The 27,665-nt window shown below is 43.4% G+C and overlaps 1 protein-coding gene across 1 annotated transcript; it reads left to right on the top strand.

The window, feature by feature from the left end:
- The first annotated feature begins 244 nt into the window (after positions 1 to 244).
- On the top strand, positions 245 to 27,665 carry slc4a5a (solute carrier family 4 member 5a). Its single transcript, XM_061037772.1, has 15 exons — positions 245 to 401; positions 3,574 to 3,652; positions 4,376 to 4,582; positions 8,065 to 8,194; positions 8,936 to 9,096; positions 12,024 to 12,176; positions 12,953 to 13,075; positions 15,693 to 15,790; positions 17,308 to 17,465; positions 17,553 to 17,640; positions 23,888 to 24,042; positions 24,327 to 24,455; positions 24,953 to 25,127; positions 26,337 to 26,470; positions 27,320 to 27,665. The coding sequence occupies exons 2-15, from the start codon at positions 3,595 to 3,597 to the stop codon at positions 27,663 to 27,665; spliced, it is 2,115 nt and encodes a 704-aa protein (XP_060893755.1). The 5' UTR covers positions 245 to 401; positions 3,574 to 3,594.

Here is a 27,665-nt window from a genome sequence, read left to right as displayed (position 1 = left end):
CACATCTACATCATGTTAACCCATGGTGTGCTGTCACACCCAGCATCCCATCATTGTCTGTTCACTAACACTTTTTCCACCACACTATATATTGATCAGCTGGTATATTGAGGTATGTCGTATCGGTTGTTGGTGTCAATCATACACTGAAACAACTTCCTGCCTGGAGCTGCTGAGTCCTAGTTTGCCTGTTATTGAACCAACCTTTAAAAGAGAGCGGCAAAGAGAGAGCGAGTCGAACAGACACACGGGGACGAATAGAAAGGAGCTTCTTCTCTCTTTGCTGACTTTGTACCACTCAGAAGTTTGTTGGAGCTCCACTGGCATGTTTCCATTGATGCGACCCTACGAGCAGCAAAGGCATCTCCGGCTTTCACTCTTTCTAGCTGACAACCAATAAGGTAAGATGGCTCATTATTTTTACTTATTTCCATTGATAATTTTTGGTTTTCCTCTCCCAGCAACTTTTTATAATCCAAGCCATGAGATGACGCGTTTTGATAAGTTATGAACTGGACTATAAGGTCAATCACAGCGTCACAGTCAGTGATGTGTGAGGACAAAATACCAGATGTTTAGGTGAATAAACTCAAATTTAAACAAAAGCATGACCTTCTATGACTGCCAGTATTTGGCTAACAGACAAGACTGTGACTGAATTAATCAAAGATATCAGAAGTCCTGAATAAAGTCTTCATCTTAAAAAGACTAATATCAACTTTGTCAGTAACAGTAGTGAGCATGATTTCTATCACAGAGGGTTTGATGGTTTTAAATGAAGAAGTGTAAGCAGTCACTTGTGGATATTTTACCAACAGTTTTCAGAATCAAACAACCTAACCAACCTACTGGAGTCTTTTCAAATCAAAGACACCAAAATATCATATTTCTGTTTCAAATAACACCAACTTTACAACACTGTGTCGGCTGATGAGCCTCAATGCTTCATGTTAATTAAAGCAGATTGGTTTTTAATTGATGCAAAACAGAAAAACCTTCTCTTGACTTTATCAGTACCCAGGAGTGGTCCTCCCTGCTCCATGAAATATTGTATGTATTCATATAGCCTCTGTTAACTCAGTGTTTGTAATGAGTTTTACTTTCCTGATGTCTTTAAATTAACGATCTCTCTGATGAACCTGCTGCATTATGTTTTCTGTTCTCCAGTATGTTCTTCTCAACTCTTTAGTTCACATTGAGATTCTGTCCAACTTCACGTAGCATTGATAGAAAGACATATTCTCATTATAGCGTCATTTAGAGGACTCTGCTGCTTCACCTGTTTCTTCTGTTAGTAGTTGTTTTGTTACATCATGTCTGGCCTCAGGAGACCTCTCCGCCCCCGCTCTTGCCCTGGGATAATCGCTCACTGTGAGGTTCATGTATGAACTGCCTGGTCAGGAGCAGTTTGTCCTAAATTATTGATTTCCAGGCGTGCGTATGTGAAAATGGCTCCTGACTGGATAAACAAAATGGCCCGTGTTCTCTTCATGAGAGTTTGGTTTGGTCTGTTGGTATTTCAGAGACTTGTTCCCGTTTGCAATTCTACTAGAAGAGCACATGAAACCCATTTCCAATGTTTGCACATTTGCATGTGAGTCTGTGTTTGTGCATGCGCATGTCTTTATGAAGCAGTGGGTTTTGGAGGCAGGACAAGCCCATTGATCAGGATGGGAGGGGGGGCAAACCCACATCCCTCGCTCCAGTTGCCCACTGGGTGTGAAGGGCACTGATGTGACAGCAATAATTACAGAGGCAGGAAGCCAGCACTATAAACATTCACAGCAGCAGCTCAGACACTTTACAACTCTTATCCCTCCTGGCTGTATTGTATTTTAAGAATGGCATGCCAACGTGAGATATCACCCCCAGCTGTCCAAAGAGAAGAGACAGCGCTTTAACTTAAAGAAACCAGACATACTAGAAAAAGTTAAACTTCAACAAAACGGAAATAAAAAAAGAAGCCTCTGCAAATCCGAACAATTGTTTATAATTTAATCGTTGAATATCTGTAGGATTTCAATCAGGTGCAGCAGCAGTGGAAATAAATCCAAAACCATTTGATCCAAATCTCCAACTACATTCAAACACATGAATGTTGGGTTTCTAAAACATAAACACATTTTTTTGTCCTCAAAATAAAATCAATTTGAAATCAGATTCAACCATTACATCGGCAGTACTCGTTCATTTTTCCTGTAAGAGAGCAGATGTTTCAAGTGTAAAAGAGCATAAAAATAAGGTCAAAGTTTACGGCTCCAGTGTTTCAGCAGCACTTTTAGTTCACTCCGGCAACAAAACCTCAGATGAACGTCATGGTAGCAGACAGGTGGTCAACATCAAAGTTGGTCAGATGAGCTTCACTAAAGGAGGCTGACAAAAAGTATTCACTTGGAACAGGAAGTAATCAAATCATCTTTTGAGCTTTGGTATGTTCGTTGATGTGATCTCAGGCCTGGTTGGCTATCTTGTATTAGCTTGAGTCATTTCAATCTTACATTCAGACTAATGTAAATAATAAAATGCATCAAGTCTGCATTAAAACCAGTGGGGATACCACTCTGTATAAACGTTCTTATGACATCTCTCCAGTGACGACTGGTTGGTCTTTAACCTCGCTGGTGGCATTCGATGTGTGAACTGGTGCCATGTGCAAAAGGCTCCAACCGTTTGTTTTAATTATGCACATTTCCATCGACTTGGTCCCCTTTTAATTATTTCCACATCGATCTGCATCGTAACTCAACATGCAGGTCAGTGAACAAGAGCTCCCAATGCTGGAGGCTTGAGAGAAATAGAGCGACGACTATTCATAGGCAATGTGGGAGTGCAAAAAACTGCAGTATAGATAAACAATATACTTATATACATTTACACACACATATATATATATATATATATATATATATATATATATATACGTATATATACTGTATATCTCAACTTCAACTTTATTTGTCCCCGAAAGGCGATTGGCTTTGCAGCAAGGCAGAACAAGACAGCAAAAAGACAAAAGTACATCCAAAACACAGCAAAAATGCACTGAATACAGCAGCCCTCAATCAATTCAATCAATCAATTTTTATTTGTATAGCGTCAACTCATAACAAATGTTATCTCAAGACACTTTACAAAAAGCAGGTAAAAGACCTTACTCATTGTTATGTTACAAAAAGCAGGTAAAAGACCTTACTCATTGTTATGTTACAAAAAGCAGGTAAAAGACCTTACTTATTGCTATATTACGAAGAAGAAACTCAAGAAACCACCTAGATCCTTGACTGAGGCTCCCAGCAGCCTTCAATACCTACAATATCTCCGTCTGTCCTCCTGTCTGTAGTCCTTCAGAATTATAGACCTACAGGTCCTATAAGGACATCTTCAACACATTCAGACACCCACAGCTGTGACTCATGTTACATCACTTGGAACTGTTTTTTCACCTGGACTCTCTCTGTCCTCTTTACGGTAACTCTTGGTCTGTCCTCTTTACGGTAACTCTTGGTCTGTCCTCTTTACGGTAACTCTTGGTCTGTCCTCTTTACGGTAACTCTTGGTCTGTCCTCTTTACAGTAACTCTTGGTCTACACCAGGATGGAGCATGGAGACAGAGGGATGGGTGTCTCCCATCTTCGCTACGAGGAGGAGGAGGGTGAGTGTGTGGATCAGATCTTTCCTCTGCAGAGATGACCTTCAAACATTACACTCACTTTGTTTCTTACTATTACCAAGAGCCAGCTGATTACTCTATTGACACTGTTTTATTTTATTATTTTATTTTAAAAATGTTCTCTTAGAACGTGTGTGGGCAGATACTGTCAACTGGCTGCCTACAAACCCAGAGTTATTAAAAGTTAGTGCATTGAAGGATGTCTTTAAGTGGGTATTTTAGGTGTTTGGTTTATTTGATTTGTATGGTCATCAGGTTAGCACGTTCACTTCTTTATCCAGTATTGATTAACCTCAGCTTTTTTTTATGTTTAGTTTTGTGTGCAATCTTGTAAAAGTGGAATCTTAATTTCCAGAAGATAATGGGGCTCATTGTAGGATTATGTCTGGATTTATAGACTGTGCTGACAGAAGTGTTGTTGAAGAGAAGCTGTTCCACAAAGACTATTTTTCATAGTTATAAAAGTATTCCTTGGGTATGAGGCATTCATTCAATACAATCTTTTAATGCTGCTGGCGGCTATGAGTCAACTCTTTGAGGCATTTCATCTCATTGAAACATTCATTCAAGACACTGATTCAGACAAAAAGTGTTTCTCTCTATGTTTCCATGTTGTTCTTCTTCTAACCCATCTTTGCTTAAACCATCAAGAAGTCTAGTGTGTATTCCTGTTAACATCCAGGAACTTTCCATATCCGTCCCCAGACCATCAGTCCATCTACATCGGTGTCCCGGTGCCTCGAGGATACAGACGCAAACGCAGAAGACGGCGCTCTAGTCGTGATGTGCCTGACATGGACAGGGAGCGACACTACAGCCATCAAAGACACCACGAGCAAGACCATTACAGAGACATCGAGGAGGGACTCATGGACTCAACTGAGCAGAGTCTACAAGACATTCACCGCACAAGTGAGTCAGACTAGATCAAGCAGCAGCTTCCTCAGAACCATGTATAAATGATGACGATGACAGAGGATGTTGTTGACATCAGATGTGGATTCTTTCCTCTGGATTCTTCTGTTATTTAAAGTATTGTCTTGTTATGGGTGTGATGTGAATATGGTGACTACTTTATGGAGAAGCTCAGTAGTCTGCTCTACATGACATATTCACACACGGCTGCCAGGATTTGACTTTACTTCATATGTGTTTAAAAAAAAAAACTCTTAAAAGATTGTCCACACCTGAGCTGACATCTTGCTAAATTGTTGTTCTTAAAACGATGGCAAAGCAGCAGTGAAGTTTATCTTGTCTGGATTTTAGCACTCACATGTTGAGTATTTAATGGGTTTTTTTAAAGATTTATTTTGGGGCTTTTGTGCCTCTATTTCTGAGATAGGACAGTGGATAGAGTCAGAAATCAGGGAGAGAGAGAGAGAGTGGGGGTTGACATGCGGGGAAAGGAGCCACAGGCGGGATTTGAACCTGGCCTGCCCGCTTGGAGGACTACAGCCTCTGTACGTGGGAGGCGTGCACTAACCACTTCACCACCAGCGCCCAACATGTTCAGTATTCTAAAGTGTGATGGACATAGTACATGAATATTAGTCATGTGTATGATGTCATCAGCAGCCATTGACCAACAGAAACAGATAATTTGACCTTGAACGCTCCATGTGTCGCGGTGGAAAAATACTTCATCCTGTAAGTAGGGTGGAAGTGGGGATAGCTGGACAGCAATGGGTGACTTACACTACTTGGAGGCCGTAGAAGGAAAAAGAAAAGTATCATTCTTTCTCCAACAGTGAGGATGAAGGTGCAGCTAGCGGAGACTGTAGACCAGCATTTAGTCCAGTCCTCTTTCTCAGTTCAATGCCCACAGATCTGGATCACCCGACCATCAGAAATAAAACATGACCTGACTCTAAAGTTTAAAATAACGAGGTAAAGCGATGGCTTGAACAAAAAGGGAAAAGTATTTATCCTCTTCTTGTTTCTTAGTTTTTATTTCAGTTTTTGTTCTTCATTCTCATTCTTAGTCTTTATCGTCAATCTGCTCGTCTTTGTCTGCTTAACTGTTAGAGTTTTCACATGTATGTTGCCGCCTGTCTGTCTGCTTTACTGTCAGTTTTTTATGTCTGTTTGTTATTTCCTAAAACCCAGACAGGGACCAGGTCTGCACATTAGTCATGGCTAGTATTTCCTACACACATCACATCCGTCTTTAATTAGAAGTACCACTGGCTCCATGTATTGTCCCTGACAAATAAACTGATAAATAAATACGTTCAGCGAGCTCTTCTCTGACAGCATCCAGAGTAGCAAGAAGAAGTAATCTCTAACATAGTCAAACATTTTGTTAACTTTAATATTTTTACAACTGTTAATCTTCATTTTCACAGGATCCCTTCCTCTCTCACATTTCATTCAGAACAACATATAAGTGGAATTTACTGTTAGCTGCTGTCAATAAAGCACTTCAATATTATTGACCTGCGCTGTACCATACAGCCTTGTCTATATGTTAACAGCACAAGGCCAGCTGACAGATAATAACCCTGCAGCCCCATTCATGAATATGTGTTTACACTTAAGCTAGCTCCATACCATGACATGGATTGTTCAGTAATTGAATTCCTATAATCCGGAAGCAATGTGCGATCAGGATGTGAGCTGCATGAGCTAACAGCTGGATGTCAACAAAGTGTGAAAATGACTCAAAACATTCATATTTCTTATTCTTATTCACATCCATCGTTTGATTTAGACTCTGAGCAAAGGAAAGGGAATGAAACTGCAGATTTGGGACTTTGTGCCTGTAGAGGTTTTGAGCACCATCATCTCGTCTCTCTTGTTTCCAATGAGGAAAGAGAATATGTGGCAGAATGCAGCCGCCCGGTGAACAAGCTCTCCAATAGGGATGCAACTATACAGCCATCAATACACGGATCAATACGCACCTCGGTTCTGTGGTCGCAGTTTACGGTTTGGTTCGGTTCTGATGGTTGTTGTCTGATGAGTGTTTTGGTTTTATGTTTTCAGATTGGTAAAAAACTGATAAAAGACTAACTGAAACATTAAATAAACAAAGTCTATACTATTTATGAGCATTCATTATTATGATATCAGACAGACAACCTCTGAAGGAGATCCTGAAATAGAAAAAGCACCAGCGCTTGGAATAATTGGAACAAAAAACAGACTTGAATCGATACATACAAAAAGCATAAATGGATGGGAAAAAAAAACAATATAGTTTGTTTTCATGGAGTCCCAGTTATGAGTCTTATCCCGGTGTAGATCATCAATCAGTCTTAATTTGTAAAGCTCCATTTCATAACAAGTGTTATCTGAAGACGCTTTACAAAAGAGGGATTATATGCAGGAAGGATTTCTCCTTTGTATTCCTCACTTCCTGTTGTCCTCACTTCCTCTCTGCTGAGGTGGAGGTTGGAGCAGGCCGTGCAGGGAAGGAGTGGTGGTCATGGGGGCGACCCAGTCTGATGGTGGAGGCTGGGCGTTGGTTGTGGGGACGACACAGCATATGGTGTTCACCTGCACTCAGAGACACCTGGTTATTTATATCCCTGTATACATGATGTATGTATCCTGCTTCATGATAAGTACATCTTATTTGTTCAGGCGCCTGTAATGTTTATTTTTTACAACACGATGCTTCCCCTCCCGCCGCCATGTTTGTTTGCTGATGAGTCACTTGGGGCCAGGGGGCTGTGCAGGTAGTCAGCAGCTGTCAGAAACCGGGGTACGGAATATACATGCCACAGTGCCAAAGTTTTCTTTTGGAGAGCTCCAGGTACCAAAATCCGGTTTCCCAAAATCAGCATAAGGACCAGACTTCTTCTGGTTTCTGAAGTCCAGATATGTAGTTTACATGCACAAACAGGATCCTTAAAAAACCTCATCTAGACCAGGACTCTGAAGTCCATGTGAACTCACAGTCAATGCTGTGGTCCTGTTCCTTCCACTTGACCTTGATACCTTCGGTTCCTTCCAGTTGGGGGTCCTCACTCCACATCTCTGGATCCCAATCTTACCCCCCAAGGAACATGTTGTCGATCATTTAAACTGTGTGCATCCTTGTGTATTTAGTTTGTTTTGAATTGGCCTGCTGGTTTTTCTTTGTCAGTGCTACTGCTTTCTTCGTTGTTGCTTCTGCACAGCACTTTCTTTGCACAATTAACAAAAAGAAACAAAACTCAGGTGCAACATGTATTTCTCTCAGCGCACAAACACTTCACCTGAGAATCTGTGCAATCGTTTTCTGCCTGAAAAAATACACTAAAGGGCCAAAAGCCACCAAGGCTTCAACACCGAGTATACGACCACGTCAAAGCGATGTTTCACTTTTCATTTCAATAAAATGTTTTAAGATTAAAATGATATACAGATTGTAAACTTGTCCAATACATTCCTCTGTTCCATCGATCAAGTGTCTCCAGCGGCAGAGAGGCTTCGTTACATTCTGAACGAAGAAGACGACGTGCCCACACCGACCCTCTTCACAGAGATGGACACGTTACAGCGAGAAGGAGATGAGCTGGAGTGGAAGGAGTCTGCCAGGTTGGTGATGCTATGGGATACTGTTTGACTCAGCACTGTCCATTTTAAAATTTAATGACATGTATTGTGGAAACAGGAGAAGTTCATCAGTTATCTAAGTTACTCCTCAATGTTTGCTTCACAGAAAATAAATGGGATGTTGGTTTACCAAACTAGTGGTAGATTGAGTTGGGATCAAAAGAGAGACAGAAGTTTTGGTTGTTTTGTGGGCGGCAGTAGCTCAGTCTGTAGGGACTTGGGTTGGGAATCGGAAGGTCGCCGGTTCAGGTCCCGGCACGGACCAAGTCCGGAAATTGGTCTGGTAGCTGGAGAAGTGCCAGGCCACTTCCTGAGCACTGCCGAGGTGCCCTTGAGCAAGGCACCTAACCGCCCCCCCCCCCCCCACAAGCTCAGGAGCGCCCGCCGTGGGCAGCCCCCTCACTCTGAGACCTCTCCATTAGTGCATGTCCACAGGATCCTGTGTGTGCATGTGTGTGTATTTCAGTTCATGTTTGTGTAGCATGTTTACTAGACAGAGTGTAAAAACGAATTTCCCCTCGCGGGATCAATAAAGTATAAATTCTTCTTCTTCTTAAAAGATTCATAAAAGTAACTCATCTCCTGCTTCACGTTCATGTAGTGACATACCTGAGAGCTCAAGTCAGTGGCCAGCTGAGCTAAGATACCAGGCTCAAAGATATCAGCACCTTTGTGTGTTATGTACATGCAGACCTTTGCAGTGATGTGTTTTGCTGTCTCGAGGTGGGTGAAGTTCGAAGAGAAGGTGGAAGAGGGAGGAGAAAGGTGGAGTAAACCACACGTGTCCACCCTGTCCCTGCATAGTCTTTTTGAGCTCAGGACGTGTCTCCAGACAGGAACAGTGCTGCTGGACCTGGAAGGCTACTCACTGCCTCAAATAGTTGGTGAGATCTTTAAATTCCTTTTCTGATTACTTGATGTGTGTCAGGATGTAGTAGGCATCACTGATATTTACGTATGTTCATTTTGGACATGCAGGTCCCATCAGGTCCTTCGTATAACCCATGGAAACTTGTTAAAGATATCAGAGAGAGGTGGGGAAAATATTCTTATCTTATTAGAGTTTAAATAGATTCATAACTTCCAAAAATCTTTTCTTTTTTTTTTTGGGCTAATCAGTCCCTCCATGCTAAGTGCTAATGCTAGCTCTGTAACTCAGTAGAATGCCAAATGGAGCAACAAGAAATTCAGCCAGTCTCACAGATGACTGGAGTAGATCCTGAAGTATAGACTAATTCAAAAATAGACTTTGAATCATGAATTCAGAATAGTTTTTTAATCAAAAATAGATTCTCAATCGAATCGTTACCCCAAGAATCGAAATCGAATCGTGAGACACCCAAAGATTCCCCGCCCTACTATCAGCTGGAATGAATATGTTAACCAAACTCCTCCCTAACACTGTTTGGGACTTGTCGACTGAACTCTGACTGGAAATGACATCAACAAACTCTTTCAGATTTTTTTAACCTCAGGACACACCTGTAGGAAAAATGATGATTCAACTTGATGAACCTTTTGCCTCAACCTTTCTAAATTACACTTTACATTAATTAAGTGGATTTGTTAAAGCCGTGTGTGTTCCTGCTCTGAAGCGATAATTTGGGCTTAATCCCAGAAAATGAGGGATAACCCTTTTTCTTAGATTTGAATAGTGTCACACATTTACTTATTTTAACTATTGGAGCAGTTCTTTCATGTTTATTCACTTTAATTAAAAAGGATATTAGTGTTTTTTTCCATAGGCCTTTACAACATAGACATAACAAACCAAATTACGTGTTTTTGTAGGCCATCACCATGGGGTCTAAGGAGAATTCTCCTATGGGATTTTTGGATTGGATTTGCAGAATCTAAATAATCTCTGTGCAGAAAAAATAATCTCTGTGGCAAACTCACGTTTCTGAAGCGTAGGCGTTTTGTTAAGCAGGATAATCTTCACAGATGAACACCATTTTTATGATGTTTGAAGCGTTAATGCAGACGACAGAAGTAAAAAGCTAACGTTATGCTACAAGCTAACTACACCACGGCCGGATGATTGTGAGGTCACTACCTTTATGCTTCAGACGATCTCTGATAAACTAATCCGCAGTTTTGACAAGCCAGCAAAACCGTCTGGAAAATACTAAAGACTTTTGCAAGAGCCATGAAAAACACTTCTAGAGGCTGTAAGGCGGACTAGTGAGAGGCGTTTGTGTCCGCCGTGATGATGTCCCCGACAACCACTGTAGTCACATTTAGCCACTTGTTAGCAACCGCCTTTTTAAAGACGCGTAAAAACTTCAAAATTCACAAGTGGGGGCATTACATAACGTAGTTTATGTGCTCTAACAAAACACCAACATTTCTTAACCACAGACCTTATTTCAGGCGTCTAACCGCAAACCCATTCAAAATCCCCATTGACTTTTAGACGTTAGACCCCATGGCGCTCAAATGCTAACTTACTTCAGGGTTTTAGGACTCAGTCCTGTGGCGCCCTAGTGGCACCATACATATTGCACACAAATTGGTTTCACACTGGCTCTACATGCACACCTTTACAGTGATAGTATGATTTTAAGAGAACTTCTGCAACATCTAGTTTTGTGAAAACAAGGGCTTTGCTTGAATCCAAGACGTAGTTCCCTTGTTTCCAGTCACCACCACACTGACCTCCTGGCTCAGCCTCCATGAGTGTTTTACCTACAAGAGACCTCAGATGTTGGATTGGCATTAGAACAATGAAGCTGACCTCAAGTCAATGTCATTATCATCATTTTACCACATAATAATAATTCATAATAATAATGAAGTTAGTTCCAAAGAGGGTCCGAGGGCTCCTGAAAAGTCTTGAGGTTGAACAATGAAGGAGCCCTAACTCCTAGAAGAAGTGACAGAGCTTGTTTTTACCAGATTACAAAGCACATAGGATAACTGCAGATGCATTAGTGTTGAATGGTTGATGAATCGATAAGATAATCAAAAGGGGAAAGAATCAATGGCATTGTTTGCACAGTAACCCAGGTTACATCCAGGGTGGAAAGTAGGCCGGTACGGTCCGGTACAAAGTACTGGACAGAGGGGAGAGCAGCTGCTTGATAAAACTCACATTCAGAACCAGACCCAGTCACACCTTCAGCAAGAAAGCACATCTGCTAACGTAATCTTAAACAACACTTGTCTCCTTTCTAATTCTTTCTGAAGCGTCAGTGGTTTAATACCTACCTCAGCTTCATGGTCACGCTTTTCGGTTCAGTTCAGTTCTGATTGGCGTTTTCCATTTTTAGGAGTTTTAGGCAAATTTTTCAGGAACAGCAAGGGTAAGGGGGGAAAATACTTTTTTTATCACAAGACTTATTTTTGTTTTGTTGTACTTTTAAGAGAAAAACCCCGTTTCCATTCATACACATTCTTGATCAATCAAACAGTCTTTATTTGAAAAGCACATATTCAAAACACCTTGTCTCAAGACACTTTACAAAAGAGCAGGTCAAAGACTTTACTCTCTGATGTCATGAGGAAATGTACAAGTAGGAAGACATTGAAGTATTTTAAAATGTGTTTTTGTTTAATATTTCAGACTTTTACACAGAAAATGGTCTCGTGTTGATATTTCATTTTGTATGTTGACTGTGTTTCAAACGCTGCAGATGTTAGCCTGCTGTAGTCTGTTTCTGTAAACTTTGAGCTAAACTCTGTTAGTGTTTCCATTGAGAGTGACGATCAGCATGCAGTCTTTTTTTTATTTTCCGTTTTCAGTCTCTTGTCAGACTCAATGTAAGATGAATAATATCCTCATATAGATGTTTTTTTTGTTTTTTTTCAGATGACATCATTGAGCGTCAGATCGAGGAAGGCATGATATCTCCTGATCTGAGAGAGAAGATCAGTTTTGTTCTTCTGAGGAAACATCGACACCAGACAAAGAAGCCAATCCACCGCTCACTCGCCGACATGGGAAAGTCCAGCTCAGCTACCAGTGAGTGTCCACTTCCTGGTTATTAAGAACCATCATCGAGTTCTATAAGAGGAGAAAACCATACATCATGTGTACTCACAGTTTATGGTAGTTCAACCAGGAGAGACAAGTGAATTAAGAACATTATTTATTACAATGAATAACATGGAAATGTGACTTGGCGATGTGCAGAACAATGATAGGTTGAAAATGAGGGAGGACCGCCATGCCAAAGGTTAGATGAGACCGCTGACGAGACAGCTGATTATCCAATGAAAGCCAAATGACAGCTCGATAATGACAGGAGTGAGCGTGCAAAAAGGATGAATGAGAGAGACCCGATGGTGAATTATATAGTCCTCCTGACTGAACTTACTATAGAGCTTCATTTCACTGACTTTTATCTGACATAATAAAGATGTTCAGGTGAGTCATCAGACACTGCTGGGTTCATTTGTTACTCTAAATGTTTTTTTATGATTAATGATTGTACCTATAGTGTTTGACACCAAGTTATATGACATGCCATAAAACCAAATATCACGTTTGTTGATATCAACATTTCATGATAAAGGATGTGTCCATAGTCGTCACATCAACGCCTCACAGAAGGCTTTTTGCATATGCAGTTACATATACATATGAGTCAGTTGGTAAATGAGTGAACACACTCCTGCAGCCAACGAGGGGACGCATTAATGTTTGATGAGTTCATTACAGCTGAAGCATTTCCTCATCTCATCCAGCCAGGACTCTGTAACAGTTTGAGTCTGTTTCTATGTTCCTTTCCTCACAAGACCGCAATGTAGGGACCAGAGGAGGACCGGGTCCAGGGCCAGCTGCGGGACCACTGCCCAACTTTAACCGATCCACAGAGGACCTCAGGATGAAACAACAGCCTTCCAACTATGGTCGCCTGCGTGAGTGTCTGTCACATGTTGTGGTATCAACTCACATCAGTGTTTTTTAAAGGTTTTACAATATCTTCTATGATTCCTACTTCTTTATAAGGAACCAGGGTTTGTTTAATATTCAACATTTAAATCAGCCTCCAATAACAGCACTATGAGCGTCACAGAACTCAAGATTCAAAAAAACTTTATTGTCCATCACATAGTGACAGAAAATCACCTTTAGTAACTCTGAAACTAATTATAAAACTTTTGTCAATCCTTCACACTGAGTAGTGTTTTTCTTTGGGTTAGATGTTTATTTCAAACTAAATTCTGATAGAAATGGAATAACTGTTTCCTGACTAAACAAAGGAGCCTTTATCTAATCTGTTGTGTAAACCAGAGGATCTCAAACTTTTAACAATAATAATAATAATACATTTTATTTATAAGCGCCTTTCTGGACACACAAGGACACTGTACAACAATCAACATTTAAAAAACAACGATGGATAAAATCAGCATACAATAAAGAAATGAAATGTAGGACAGTGTAATCGCAGTTAAAATGTTAGAGTGAGTAGACGATCTTGAACAGATGGGTTTTGAGTCTGGATTTGAAGATGGGGAGAGAGTCAATGTTGCTTATGTCAGGTGGCAGAGAGTTCCAGAGCTGGGCAGCTGAAAGCTCTGCCCCCCATGGTGCTGAGGCGGGCAAAGGGCACGGTGAGGTGGATGGAGGAGGGGGATCTGAGGGTCAGACAGATATGGAGGGGCGAGGTTGTGGATGGCCTTGAAGGTGTACAGGAGGAGTTTGAAGATAATTCTTTGCTTCACCGGGAGCCAGTGGAGTTGCTGTAGGATGGGGGTGATGTGATGGTATGAGGGGGTTTTGGTGACAATACGGGCAGCAGAGTTTTGAACCAGTTGGAGCTTATGGAGGGACTTATGAGGGAGGCCGAAGAGGAGAGAGTTGCAATAATCAATACGGGAGGTAATGAGGCTGTGGACAAGGATGGAGGCAGTATGGGGGGTAAGGGAGGGGCGGAGACGGTTGATGTTTCGTAGGTGGAAGGATGCAGACCGGGTAATGTTATTGATATGGGATTTGAATGATAGTGTGCTGTCGAGGATGACACCCAGACTCTTAACCTGAGGGGAAGGGGAAACTGAGGAGCTGCCAACTTTGGATAATATGGATTTATTTTCTGAAGCAATAGAATATTTTAGTCTCCATCTTTCAATCAATCAGTCAATCATTATTTGTACAGCGCCAATTCATAACAAACGTTATCTGGAGACGCTTTACAAAAGAGCAGGTTAAAGGCCGTACTCATTGTTATGTTACAAAAGAAAATGTGATAAGATGCAGGAAGGATTTCTCCTTTGTCTTCCTCTCCTTTGTATTCCTGGCGTTCCTGCGTCTCTATCTTTGTATCTGTTCAACTCAACAATGCCAACCATCCCTTTGGGGATGAGGATGGTTTTTGGTTTGGACACGGGATGTATAATGTATTTGTTGATAGTTAGTGTAGGAGATGGACAGGGCCATTACTGAATCTAGAGTATTTCAAGAGAAACCCATATAGCTGTAAGTGAGCACGTTTTTTTACTTTTTTATTTGCGCTTTACTTTGCCGTCAGCAAACCCCTTTGTCTAAAGACCCTGACACACCAAGCAGACGGCAAAGAACTGGTGGTGAGGAAGACAGACTGTGGCGTCGCCTCTCATCTTGGTCAAAAAGTTGCACTAGAACACACCGCAAAGACTACAGCCGATGGCCAATCACCACGTACGTTCTGCTCATGAGTTAGAGGAAATAAATGGCGCTGGCGTTGTCAGTTCTTGGTCTTTTAGTGGAAAAAGAAAAGAAGAGGCGGAGGCGACAAATAAGGAGAAACCGCACTAATGGGTGAAAGCATGGATACTACAGCGGCATGCTCAAAGGGCTTTCCTGAACCTATGAGAGCTGGAGAGAAATTAAACCTCCCAACAGCCAATCAGAGAGATTCCTCTCACCGATGCCACATGTTGAATCAAAAAAAGGCAGACGGGGGCCGACTGGTAGCGATGGAGCCGGACACACCTCAAAAACTAGGGGGACGATCGCTCACAGACGGTCCAACTAGGGCCGACGATCTTTCTTGGTGTGTCAGGGCCGTAAGCCAGTGGTTCCCAAAGTGGGGGTCGCAAGACACTGAGAGGGTCATCGCGAGATTCCTTTCAAAAACATATAAAAACAATTTTACCCATTATTGTGAAAATTTATTTTTAAAAAAACAGTTACAAGTTGAAACTCGCTGACAACTTTTGTTTCTACTTCAAGCATGTTGAAAATATACTGTTGAGCTGAACCTAGAAAAATGACAAAAGGACCTCTTTGTATCCGACACCTTTTTATTTCTTAGCTGCTGCGTACAACAAAGGGACAATCTCTCTCTCTTTCTCTCTCTCTCTCCCTCTCTCTCTCTCTCTCTTTCTCTCTCTCTCTATCTCTCTCTCTCTTACTTTTAGTGTATTTAAATATTTGTACGATATTTTGACTTTGGACTGTTTAAACAGTTGAATCACATTATATCTTAAAATGACTCTAATTAAATCCAAATATCCATCTTCTGTCCTGATTGTTGTTTTTGTCTTCCAGGTCACGCCCAGAGTAGAAGTATGAATGATATTGCAGATACTCCCAGCACGGACCAGGTGATTCCTTTTTTTTTTGTCTTTGACACGTCCAAACATACAGTAAGCATAGAGCGTGATATCAAATGAGATATTACAGGTTTGTCCTTGTTTGAGGGTTGTTTGGATATGGCTCGATCCCCCAGTGTGTGACTTTGAGCTCAGTGTTTCTAAATATCTGTTAGATATGGAGTCATAAAAGCATCCTCACATCTTCCCCTGATCTGTCTTTAATAAGAGGTGACATGTTTCAGTACTTGAATAGAATCTGAAGCTCCAACTTATTTATTTAAAGTCTGCTCCTCTACATCAGTAACTGAAATATTTACATTTTTCATTGATCTGTTGTCATTAGTAACTCATTAAAAATGGACTAAACCTATGTTATATATATTTGTTGAGTTCTTACATCACCTCAAATATTTCCATCAGTTATCAAAGCCATCATTTCAGATTTGTAACGGGGCGTGTCTTATCACGCTGGACACATCGACAGATCTGCCATGACACCATATGTTTCTTGTTGCTGTGGAAACACTTATCCTGACATTAAATTTAGTGTTTTTTGCTACTACCCATACTGCCCACTCACTCTGTGCCATACGATCAATCAAGTCTGTGCTCTCTCCATCAACACAAAATTCCCCGTTATAAAAAACTGTAAGCTAGCAGGCCAGATGGCTCAGCATCTTCCTCTTCTGCCTGTGTTGTGTCAGTAAGGCCTTTACTCAGAGCCAGCTTTGTCTGATGAGGTCACTGCAAACACAGCTGAAGGTGGCAGCTAGTGCTACACATGACTCATCTCTGGTGTCAGCGTCACAATGTGGCTTCAACTCAGCGACACTCGCTCAGACAAATGCAGGAGTGAGCTGTTGCTCTGATTAGGCTATAGTCTTTGAAACACAGAGGTCAGGATTAGGTGTCGTTACAGTGATGATGAATGCCAAAAGAAGAATGAAAGAGAGTTTGTTTTGGAGTGTATGATATGGACTGTGATATTTGCTTGTGTGTTGATTTATGGAGAAAAGCACTGGCTATGCAGCGCAGTTCCAAGTGCCCCAGTTATGAGTGCTAACTCAATGTTCAACGTGTATTCACTGTCCAACAGTAGGTCAAATGTGACAACGGACAAGTGATAGTTTAATACTGTGTGTGTGTGTGTGTGTGTGTGTGTGTGTGTGTGTGTGTGTGTGTGTGTGTGTGTGTGTGTGTGTGTGTGTGTGTACCACATTGTCGGTGTCCATATTGAGCGGGCACTGGATAAAAAATAGATCTCATTGTTCAGTCCGCGTGCCTGGCCCTCACATGTAACCACAGATTGGGGTTGTGGGTATTCGGCAAGAGCCTCATTATTGAGTGTTATTGTACTGTTGTCCTATTTCCTGCCACACCTTTACATGCAATCACACTGGAAACATAATGGTACAAAAGACAAAAGGGAAATACGATCTCAAATCTAAATGCTTAAAATCTAAGCAGAAGCATAACATGTCACATATTCCATTGGAATAACACAAACTCCTCTTATTGAAGATTGTTTTCTCACCATAGTTTCTTTTTTTATCTTCACTTTTCTGTAGCTAAAAAATAAATTCATGAAGAAAATTCCAAGAGATGCAGAGGCCTCCAACGTCTTGGTGGGTGAAGTTGATTTCCTCACCAAACCTTTTGTAGCTTTTGTTCGCCTGGCTCAAGCGACAACTCTTGGAGGTCTGACTGAAGTCCCTGTTCCCACCAGGTGAAACTACCCACACTCACCCATCACTGCCCTTTTCACAGATTCCCTTCCAGAAATACACCCCTCACATGTCTCTCCACTGTGCAGGTTCCTGTTTATTCTCTTGGGACCCCAAGGAAAGGCCAAGTCCTATAATGAGATCGGCCGAGCCATAGCCACTTTGATGGTGGATGATGTAAGTCTCTGACGTGTTTTCAAAATGTCTCCACTGCATGCCTTCTCTTGAAAACAGAAAAAATGTGTTTAGACTTTAGGCCGGTTCATTGTCTTTGTTTAACAAGTCAGAGTTAAGTCTCAAGTCCAGAGTAATGTCCCATTAATGACAGGCAAGTCTCGAGTCAAGTCCTAAGTGAAGACAGCCAGGTCCACAGTCAAGTCCCCATCTAAAGACAGCCAGGTCCACAGTCAAGTCCCAACTAAAGACAGCCAGGTCCATAGTCAAGTCCCAACTAAAGACAGCCAGGTCCACAGTCGAGTCCCAACTAAAGACAGCCAGGTCCACAGTCGAGTCCCAAGTAAAGACAGCCAGTTCCACAGTCGAGTCCCAACTAAAGACAGCCAGGTCCACAGTCAAGTCCCCAAGTAAAGACAGCCAGGTCCACAGTCGAGTCCCATCTAAAGACAGCCAGGTCCACAGTCGAGTCCCAAGTAAAGACAGCCAGGTCCACAGTCGAGTCCCAACTAAAGACAGCCAGGTCCACAGTCGAGTCCCAAGTAAAGACAAGTCCCAAGTAAAGACAGCCAGGTCCACAGTCCAGTCCCAACTAAAGACAGCCAGGTCCACAGTCGAGTCCCAACTAAAGACAGCCAGGTCCACAGTCGAGTCCCAAGTAAAGACAACCAGTTCCACAGTCGAGTCCCAACTAAAGACAGCCAGGTCCACAGTCAAGTCCCCAAGTAAAGACAGCCAGGTCCACAGTCGAGTCCCATCTAAAGACAGCCAGGTCCACAGTCGAGTCCCAAGTAAAGACAGCCAGGTCCACAGTCGAGTCCCAACTAAAGACAGCCAGGTCCACAGTCGAGTCCCAAGTAAAGACAGCCAGGTCCACAGTCGAGTCCCATCTAAAGACAGCCAGGTCCACAGTCGAGTCCCAAGTAAAGACAGCCAGGTCCACAGTCGAGTCCCAACTAAAGACAGCCAGGTCCACAGTCGAGTCCCAAGTAAAGACAGCCAGTTCCACAGTCAAGTCCCAAGTAAAGACAGCCAGGTCCACAGTCCAGTCCCAACTAAAGACAGCCAGGTCCACAGTCGAGTCCCAACTAAAGACAGCCAGGTCCACAGTCGAGTCCCAAGTAAAGACAGCCAGGTCCACAGTCCAGTCCCAACTAAAGACAGCCAGGTCCACAGTCAAGTCCCAACTAAAGACAGCCAGGTCCACAGTCAAGTCCCCAAGTAAAGACAGCCAGGTCCACAGTCAAGTCCCATCTAAAGACAGCCAGGTCCACAGTCGAGTCCCAAGTAAAGACAGCCAGGTCCACAGTCGAGTCCCAAGTAAAGACAGCCAGGTCCACAGTCGAGTTCCAAGTAAAGACAGCCAGGTCCACAGTCGAGTCCCAACTAAAGACAGCCAGGTCCACAGTCGAGTCCCCAAGTAAAGACAGCCAGGTCCACAGTCGAGTCCCCAAGTAAAGACAGCCAGGTCCACAGTCCAGTCCCAACTAAAGACAGCCAGGTCCACAGTCAAGTCCCAACTAAAGACAGCCAGGTCCACAGTCAAGTCCCCAAGTAAAGACAGCCAGGTCCACAGTCAAGTCCCATCTAAAGACAGCCAGGTCCACAGTCGAGTCCCAAGTAAAGACAGCCAGGTCCACAGTCGAGTCCCAAGTAAAGACAGCCAGGTCCACAGTCGAGTCCCAACTAAAGACAGCCAGGTCCACAGTCGAGTCCCAAGTAAAGACAGCCAGGTCCACAGTCGAGTCCCCAAGTAAAGACAGCCAGGTCCACAGTCGAGTCCCAACTAAAGACAGCCAGGTCCACAGTCAAGTCCCAACTAAAGACAGCCAGGTCCACAGTCAAGTCCCCAAGTAAAGACAGCCAGGTCCACAGTCAAGTCCCATCTAAAGACAGCCAGGTCCACAGTCGAGTCCCAAGTAAAGACAGCCAGGTCCACAGTCGAGTCCCAAGTAAAGACAGCCAGGTCCACAGTCGAGTCCCAACTAAAGACAGCCAGGTCCACAGTCGAGTCCCAACTAAAGACAGCCAGGTCCACAGTCGAGTCCCAAGTAAAGACAGCCAGGTCCACAGTCGAGTCCCAACTAAAGACAGCCAGGTCCACAGTCGAGTCCCAACTAAAGACAGCCAGGTCCACAGTCAAGTCCCCAAGTAAAGACAGCCAGGTCCACAGTCAAGTCCCATCTAAAGACAGCCAGGTCCACAGTCGAGTCCCAAGTAAAGACAGCCAGGTCCACAGTCGAGTCCCAACTAAAGACAGCCAGGTCCACAGTCGAGTCCCAAGTAAAGACAGCCAGGTCCACAGTCGAGTCCCCAAGTAAAGACAGCCAGGTCCACAGTCCAGTCCCAACTAAAGACAGCCAGGTTCACAGTCAAGTCCCAACTAAAGACAGCCAGGTCCACAGACAAGTCCCAAGTAACGAAAGCCAGATCCACAGTCGAGTCCCAACTAAAGACAGCCAGATCCACAGACAAGTCCCAACTAAAGACAGCCAGGTCCACAGTCAAGTCCCAAGTAAAGACAGCAAGGTCCACAGTCAAGTCCCAACTAAAGACAGCCAGATCCACAGACAAGTCCCAACTAAAGACAGCCAGGTCCACAGTCCAGTCCCAACTAAAGACAGCCAGGTCTACAGACAAGTCCCAAGTAAAGACAGCCAGGTCCACAGTCAAGTCCCAACTAAAGACAGCCAGGTCCACAGTCAAGTCCCAACTAAAGACAGCCAGGTCCACAGACAAGTCCCAAGTAAAGACAACCAGGTCCACAGTCAAGTCCCAACTAAAGACAGCCAGATCCACAGACAAGTCCCAACTAAAGACAGCCAGGTCCACAGTCAAGTCCCAACTAAAGACAGCCAGGTCTACAGACAAGTCCCAAGTAAAGACAGCCAGGTCCACAGTCAAGTCCCAACTAAAGACAGCCAGGTCCACAGTCAAGTCCCAACTAAAGACAGCCAGGTCCACAGTCAAGTCCCAAGTAAAGACAGCCAGGTTCACAGACAAGTCCCAAGTAAAGACAGCCAGGTCCACAGTCGAGTCCCAAGTAAAGACAGCCAGGTCCACAGTCGAGTCCCAAGTAAAGACAGCCAGGTCCACAGTCCAGTCCCAAGTAAAGACAGCCAGGTCCACAGTCAAGTCCCAACTAAAGACAGCCAGGTCCACAGTCAAGTCCCAACTAAAGACAGCCAGGTCCACAGACAAGTCCCAAGTAAAGACAGCCAGGTCCACAGTCGAGTCCCAAGTAAAGACAGCCAGGTCCACAGTCGAGTCCCAAGTAAAGACAGCCAGGTCCACAGTCGAGTCCCAAGTAAAGACAGCCAGGTCCACAGTCCAGTCCCAAGTAAAGACAGCCAGGTCCACACTCGAGTCCCAAGTAAAGACAGCCAGTTCCACAGTCAAGTCCCAAGTAAAGACAGCCAGGTCCACAGTCCAGTCCCAACTAAAGACAGCCAGGTCCACAGTCGAGTCCCAACTAAAGACAGCCAGGTCCACAGTCGAGTCCCAAGTAAAGACAGCCAGGTCCACAGTCCAGTCCCAACTAAAGACAGCCAGGTCCACAGTCAAGTCCCAACTAAAGACAGCCAGGTCCACAGTCAAGTCCCCAAGTAAAGACAGCCAGGTCCACAGTCAAGTCCCATCTAAAGACAGCCAGGTCCACAGTCGAGTCTCAAGTAAAGACAGCCAGGTCCACAGTCGAGTCCCAAGTAAAGACAGCCAGGTCCACAGTCGAGTTCCAAGTAAAGACAGCCAGGTCCACAGTCGAGTCCCAACTAAAGACAGCCAGGTCCACAGTCGAGTCCCCAAGTAAAGACAGCCAGGTCCACAGTCGAGTCCCCAAGTAAAGACAGCCAGGTCCACAGTCCAGTCCCAACTAAAGACAGCCAGGTCCACAGTCAAGTCCCAACTAAAGACAGCCAGGTCCACAGTCAAGTCCCCAAGTAAAGACAGCCAGGTCCACAGTCAAGTCCCATCTAAAGACAGCCAGGTCCACAGTCGAGTCCCAAGTAAAGACAGCCAGGTCCACAGTCGAGTCCCAAGTAAAGACAGCCAGGTCCACAGTCGAGTCCCAACTAAAGACAGCCAGGTCCACAGTCGAGTCCCAAGTAAAGACAGCCAGGTCCACAGTCGAGTCCCCAAGTAAAGACAGCCAGGTCCACAGTCGAGTCCCAACTAAAGACAGCCAGGTCCACAGTCAAGTCCCAACTAAAGACAGCCAGGTCCACAGTCAAGTCCCCAAGTAAAGACAGCCAGGTCCACAGTCAAGTCCCATCTAAAGACAGCCAGGTCCACAGTCGAGTCCCAAGTAAAGACAGCCAGGTCCACAGTCGAGTCCCAAGTAAAGACAGCCAGGTCCACAGTCGAGTCCCAACTAAAGACAGCCAGGTCCACAGTCGAGTCCCAACTAAAGACAGCCAGGTCCACAGTCGAGTCCCAAGTAAAGACAGCCAGGTCCACAGTCGAGTCCCAACTAAAGACAGCCAGGTCCACAGTCAAGTCCCCAAGTAAAGACAGCCAGGTCCACAGTCAAGTCCCATCTAAAGACAGCCAGGTCCACAGTCGAGTCCCAAGTAAAGACAGCCAGGTCCACAGTCAAGTCCCAAGTAAAGACAGCAAGGTCCACAGTCAAGTCCCAACTAAAGACAGCCAGATCCACAGACAAGTCCCAACTAAAGACAGCCAGGTCCACAGTCCAGTCCCAACTAAAGACAGCCAGGTCTACAGACAAGTCCCAAGTAAAGACAGCCAGGTCCACAGTCAAGTCCCAACTAAAGACAGCCAGGTCCACAGTCAAGTCCCAACTAAAGACAGCCAGGTCCACAGACAAGTCCCAAGTAAAGACAACCAGGTCCACAGTCAAGTCCCAACTAAAGACAGCCAGATCCACAGACAAGTCCCAACTAAAGACAGCCAGGTCCACAGTCAAGTCCCAACTAAAGACAGCCAGGTCTACAGACAAGTCCCAAGTAAAGACAGCCAGGTCCACAGTCAAGTCCCAACTAAAGACAGCCAGGTCCACAGTCAAGTCCCAAGTAAAGACAGCCAGGTTCACAGACAAGTCCCAAGTAAAGACAGCCAGGTCCACAGTCGAGTCCCAAGTAAAGACAGCCAGGTCCACAGTCGAGTCCCAAGTAAAGACAGCCAGGTCCACAGTCCAGTCCCAAGTAAAGACAGCCAGGTCCACAGTCAAGTCCCAACTAAAGACAGCCAGGTCCACAGTCAAGTCCCAACTAAAGACAGCCAGGTCCACAGACAAGTCCCAAGTAAAGACAGCCAGGTCCACAGTCGAGTCCCAAGTAAAGACAGCCAGGTCCACAGTCGAGTCCCAAGTAAAGACAGCCAGGTCCACAGTCGAGTCCCAAGTAAAGACAGCCAGGTCCACAGTCCAGTCCCAAGTAAAGACAGCCAGGTCCACACTCGAGTCCCAAGTAAAGACAGCCAGGTCCACAGTCGAGTCCCAAGTAAAGACAGCCAGGTCCACAGTCGAGTCCCAACTAAAGACAGCCAGGTCCACAGTCGAGTCCCAAGTAAAGACAGCCAGGTCCACAGTCCAGTCCCCAAGTAAAGACAGCCAGGTCCACAGTCCAGTCCCAAGTAAAGACAGCCAGGTTCACAGTCAAGTCCCAACTAAAGACAGCCAGGTCCACAGACAAGTCCCAAGTAAGATAGTAATTTGATAAAAAAAAGTTTGACTGTCTTGATGACAAACAAAGATTGAAGTGTGGAGAGGCAGTCTTTAACTAAAAGTCCGAGGCACTCTGATATTGTACAAAAATCCTTTATTGAACGGGGATGTGTCTACGCGTTTCGACTCTACTGAGTCTTCATCAGGACATAATTGATAGAGATAAAACAGGTGATTAAATAGGATGTCATGTGACAGTCCACCAGGTGTACCAGTGATGACAATAACTAATCAGATCTATTTGTTTTTTGTACCAGGCTCTAAACAGGTTTATTTATGCTCTAAAAACTGCTTTTTTGCTGGTCATGTGTATGTGACTTCCTGTGTTCCTGGAGCCAGCCTCTAGTGGACACTTGACGAACTGCAGGATTTTTTCACTTCCTGTTTGCCTTCATTTTTCAAGACCGGAGGTGGTCGCTTATTCTGAATTTGTTTTGGGTTTTTTTCTTCCTGTATCAGTAAATGGCAAATGTAGATACAAGTTAAGGAAAACCACAATGTTTTAAAGTCCGATTGACAGGTGAACGGGCTTAATCCTCTCCCTTTGTATCTCCCTCCCCCTCCCAGCTCTTCAGTGATGTCGCCTACAAGGCCAGAGATCGCGAGGACCTCATTGCAGGCATAGATGAGTTCTTGGATGAGGTGATTGTGCTGCCACCTGGAGAATGGGATCCTAAAATCAGGATTGAGCCCCCCAAGAAAGTCCCCTCAGCTGACAAAAGGTTAGAGTTTTTAATTATACACTTCTTTTCTGCACATCTTTGTGTGTTGAAACTAAGTCATATTCCCTCAGCAGTAAAAGGAAGTGAATCACCTGCCAAAGTGAATTTGTTTGGCTAATATTAAGAGTCACTAAAAATTATGTTTCCTGAATGTAACCCTCGCATCAAAGTTGAATACATCGTACAGAAACAGATCTTACAATATTTTGGTCCAGCTGGTTAATAAACACAGGTGAGTCCTTGTTCACGTCTCCTTCCTGTCTGATTTCCTGTCTTTTCTGCAGAAAGTCTGTGTTTTCCTTAAATGAACTGGGGCAGATGAACGGGACAGGTGGAGGAGGAGGGGGCCTTGCCGAGGACGAGGAGATGCCAGTACAACATGAGCTCGGAGAGGAGCTGGCATTCACTGGACGGTGGGTAGTCAGGGTCACATTGTAAAAAAAACTGAATATGAATTAATGGATAATTGGTAAAGTGGACAAATATCTTCAGACAGATAACATTTCCTGGGAAGCACTTCAGCTAAGTGAACAAATATTGGCAGAGTCTGCTGCGCAAGCTGTGCCAAAATCTAAAGGATGGATAAAACAAAATGTTCCCCTCATTGATTAGCTGATCAGAAGGAAACAAAGCATGCAAAGAGTTAACAAATGTTCATTTCATTTTGATCTTGAACGTGTGCATTTTATTTTTCTTAACTAGTTTCTTTAGTTGAAATGTGGAAATAAGAAAGGGTCACTCTTTATTATCTGCTGCTCCATTTTGACAAAGTGTAACACAATGCAGACCTTACTGAATCCACATGGCTTCATGCAGGTCTCGTTCTAACCTTCAGTCCTGGTTGGCATACTGTGTCCTCTCCTGCATTAGAAAAGTGTTTGAAGCCTGGCTGTGTTTCTGTGCATAATAGTTTCTGCGGTGGTCTGTACCTGGACATAAAGAGGAAGCTGCCGTGGCTACCTAGTGATCTGTACGAGGGTTTCCACATTCAGTCAATCTCTGCAGTGCTCTTCATCTACTTGGGCTGCATCACCAACGCCATCACGTTCGGCGGTCTGCTGGGAGACGCTACAGACAACTACCAGGTAAAAGCATTGAGCCACAGGCGGGGACATTATAGTCCAGCGTGTCCTTTTGCTTTCCTCTATGTGAGCTAGATCAGACAATCTCGTACAATTACAGCCAGCAGCCAATCAGATCGACAAAAACCAAAACATGTGACACTTTGAGGATTTTGTTACCATTACACAGAGCCACGCTGATTAGTTTCCCCCTGTTGCCATCTTCTCATTTCACACAAGTTATTTCTTGACAGAGATAGGAACATACAGCTGGAGAATGATTAGTCACAGTATCATTTTATTAACCTGAAAGTTACTCACAATAAACAGAAACAACTTTTCCCCTCATAGGTCAAAAACATATTTAAAAGAAGCAATCCATATGAGTTTGATTTGTTTTTCAAGATTGAAAATGTTTTTTTCAGAGCATGCAAAGATTTCCAAATGACATTCATGTTTAATAGAGATGCACCCGTTGTGAAGATCGGGGCCGATAGCGATGTCTGTTTTTTTTTAAATAACTATGAGATTTGATGCATTTTGAAAGGTCATGAGAACATGCCTCACAAACTGCATGTCTCTGATCTTTCCCAGACACCATGTGATATCTCACTACATATTATTTCACTGACAGTTATCATGAAAACCAATAGACTTTGTCCAACACATTATTTTTCTGCCCAATCAAAAGCATCTTCTCTGAATTAGCCTATAGCTGTGCTAGCTTGTCGGCATTAAATTGATGCGACACAACCAGTACACATCAGTGTCTGACAACAGGGGAAGTATCCACCGATACCGATAGTCAACCGATACATAAGTGCATTGTTACATTCTTACATTTAACATGACCTGGAAATCCACTTTTAAAAACAAGCAAATAATAGCAGTAGGTTTGAATGAACTGGTAACCAGTGGCCTCCCAGAACGTTCAGTCAGGTTAGATTACATTTCTTTAAGGTTTTCACCTGTGGGCATCCAGTTGTTTTTCTACTGCTGTTTGTTGTTCAGGAGGTCAATCATCCAGATGTTTCTGTTGTTAATCACTGATGCCTTTGATATCAACTTAATCTTTATAGGAGTACTCTTCATGGTCCACTAAACTGTGGATTTAAACTTATTATGTTGAACTTTTCTAGGCAATATGTTTGCACCAACACAAACGTATAGAGCAAAGTCATTCACTCAAACTTTTTTTGCATTGAATAAACTTCTGATCCTCCCCCCTCTCAGGGTGTGATGGAGAGCTTCCTTGGTACAGCTCTGGCTGGCTCTGTCTTCTGTCTCTTCAGTGGTCAGCCCCTCATCATCCTCAGCTCCACTGGACCAATCCTCATCTTTGAGAAGCTCCTGTTTGAATTCAGCAAGTGAGACTCTTCAGACGAACTTAGTTAGTGACTGTGGAGTGTTGTAGACACCTGCTGACATGTCAGAATATTATTTGATGAACCTAGTAAGAAAGAAAAGGTGTGTTCTTTGAGTGAAGTAAAGGAGAGCAGGGACGTTAGTCGACCACGAGCTCAACCGAGTGACCTTTGTGATTGGTCACACAGTTAAGTTTCATGACTAAGTATAGAATAGAATAGAATAAGATAGAATAGAATAGAATAGAATATATAATAGCATAGAATAGAATATAGAATAGAATTGAATTGAATATAGAATAGAATAGAATAGAATATAGAATAGAAAAGAATAGAATAGAATATAGAATAGAATATAGAATAGAATATAGAATAGAAAAGAATAGAATAGAATTACTTGATTGATCCAAAACTGGGAACTTGTGGTGTTACAGCAGGTTATCAAAGCAAATAAAACAATATAAGAATACAAACATAAATAAGCACTTAGAATATAAAAAATAAGAATAGGAAGAGATTTATACATCAAGGATTTAACTTAACATTCTTACTGGTTGTAAAAAAAAAAAGAAAAATGAAATAAAACATTTATTGAGGCTTGTCAACTGAATGTAAAAATACTTGCTGGAGGTAAGAGATGTAAGTTTGCAGAAACAGTGATGACAGTGGTAAATGTGCAATAACGATATAGGGGGTTGTCCAGAGCTGTGCAGATTAGTGGCTGTGCAATCAAAGATACTGTATGTTAAAGTGCAGGAGTGTAGATACATTATCAGTTGAACAGTGTAATGACAGAGGTGGAACATGTTTATTTTCTACATAAATTGCTTCTCTGACTTTTCATTCCCAAAGGAGTAATGGAATAGATTACATGGAGCTGCGTCTCTGGATTGGCATGCACTCCTGCCTCCAGTGTTTAATCCTGGTGGCTACAGACGCAAGTTACATCATCAAGTACATGACACGCTTCACTGAGGAGGGCTTCTCCAGCCTTATCTCCTTCATCTTCATCTCTGACGCCATCAAGAAGATGGTCGGCTCCTTCAAATATTATCCCATCAACACAGACTTCAAGCCCGACTACATCACCGCTTACAAGTGCGAGTGCCTGGCACCAGACCCGAGTGAGTTCACCCCTTGGCTCAGGGAAATACTGCCAGATTGTCCACAAGGAGGCAGTGTGACAGAGGGCTGGTAG

Source organism: Labrus mixtus, chromosome 5 (genome assembly GCF_963584025.1).
Source record: "Labrus mixtus chromosome 5, fLabMix1.1, whole genome shotgun sequence".
NCBI lineage: Eukaryota > Metazoa > Chordata > Actinopteri > Labriformes > Labridae > Labrus > Labrus mixtus.
This window is presented reverse-complemented; position numbering and strand designations above follow the sequence as displayed.

Bases quoted from the DNA above. Each gene is read 5' to 3' on its own strand.
- slc4a5a (XM_061037772.1), top strand. From the start codon at position 3,595: ATGGAGCATGGAGACAGAGGGATGGGTGTCTCCCATCTTCGCTACGAG. The intron at 24,456-24,952 runs GTGGGTAGTCAG...TGTGCATAATAG, and splicing joins GAGCTGGCATTCACTGGACG to TTTCTGCGGTGGTCTGTACC. The intron at 25,128-26,336 runs GTAAAAGCATTG...CCCCCCTCTCAG, and splicing joins ACGCTACAGACAACTACCAG to GGTGTGATGGAGAGCTTCCT.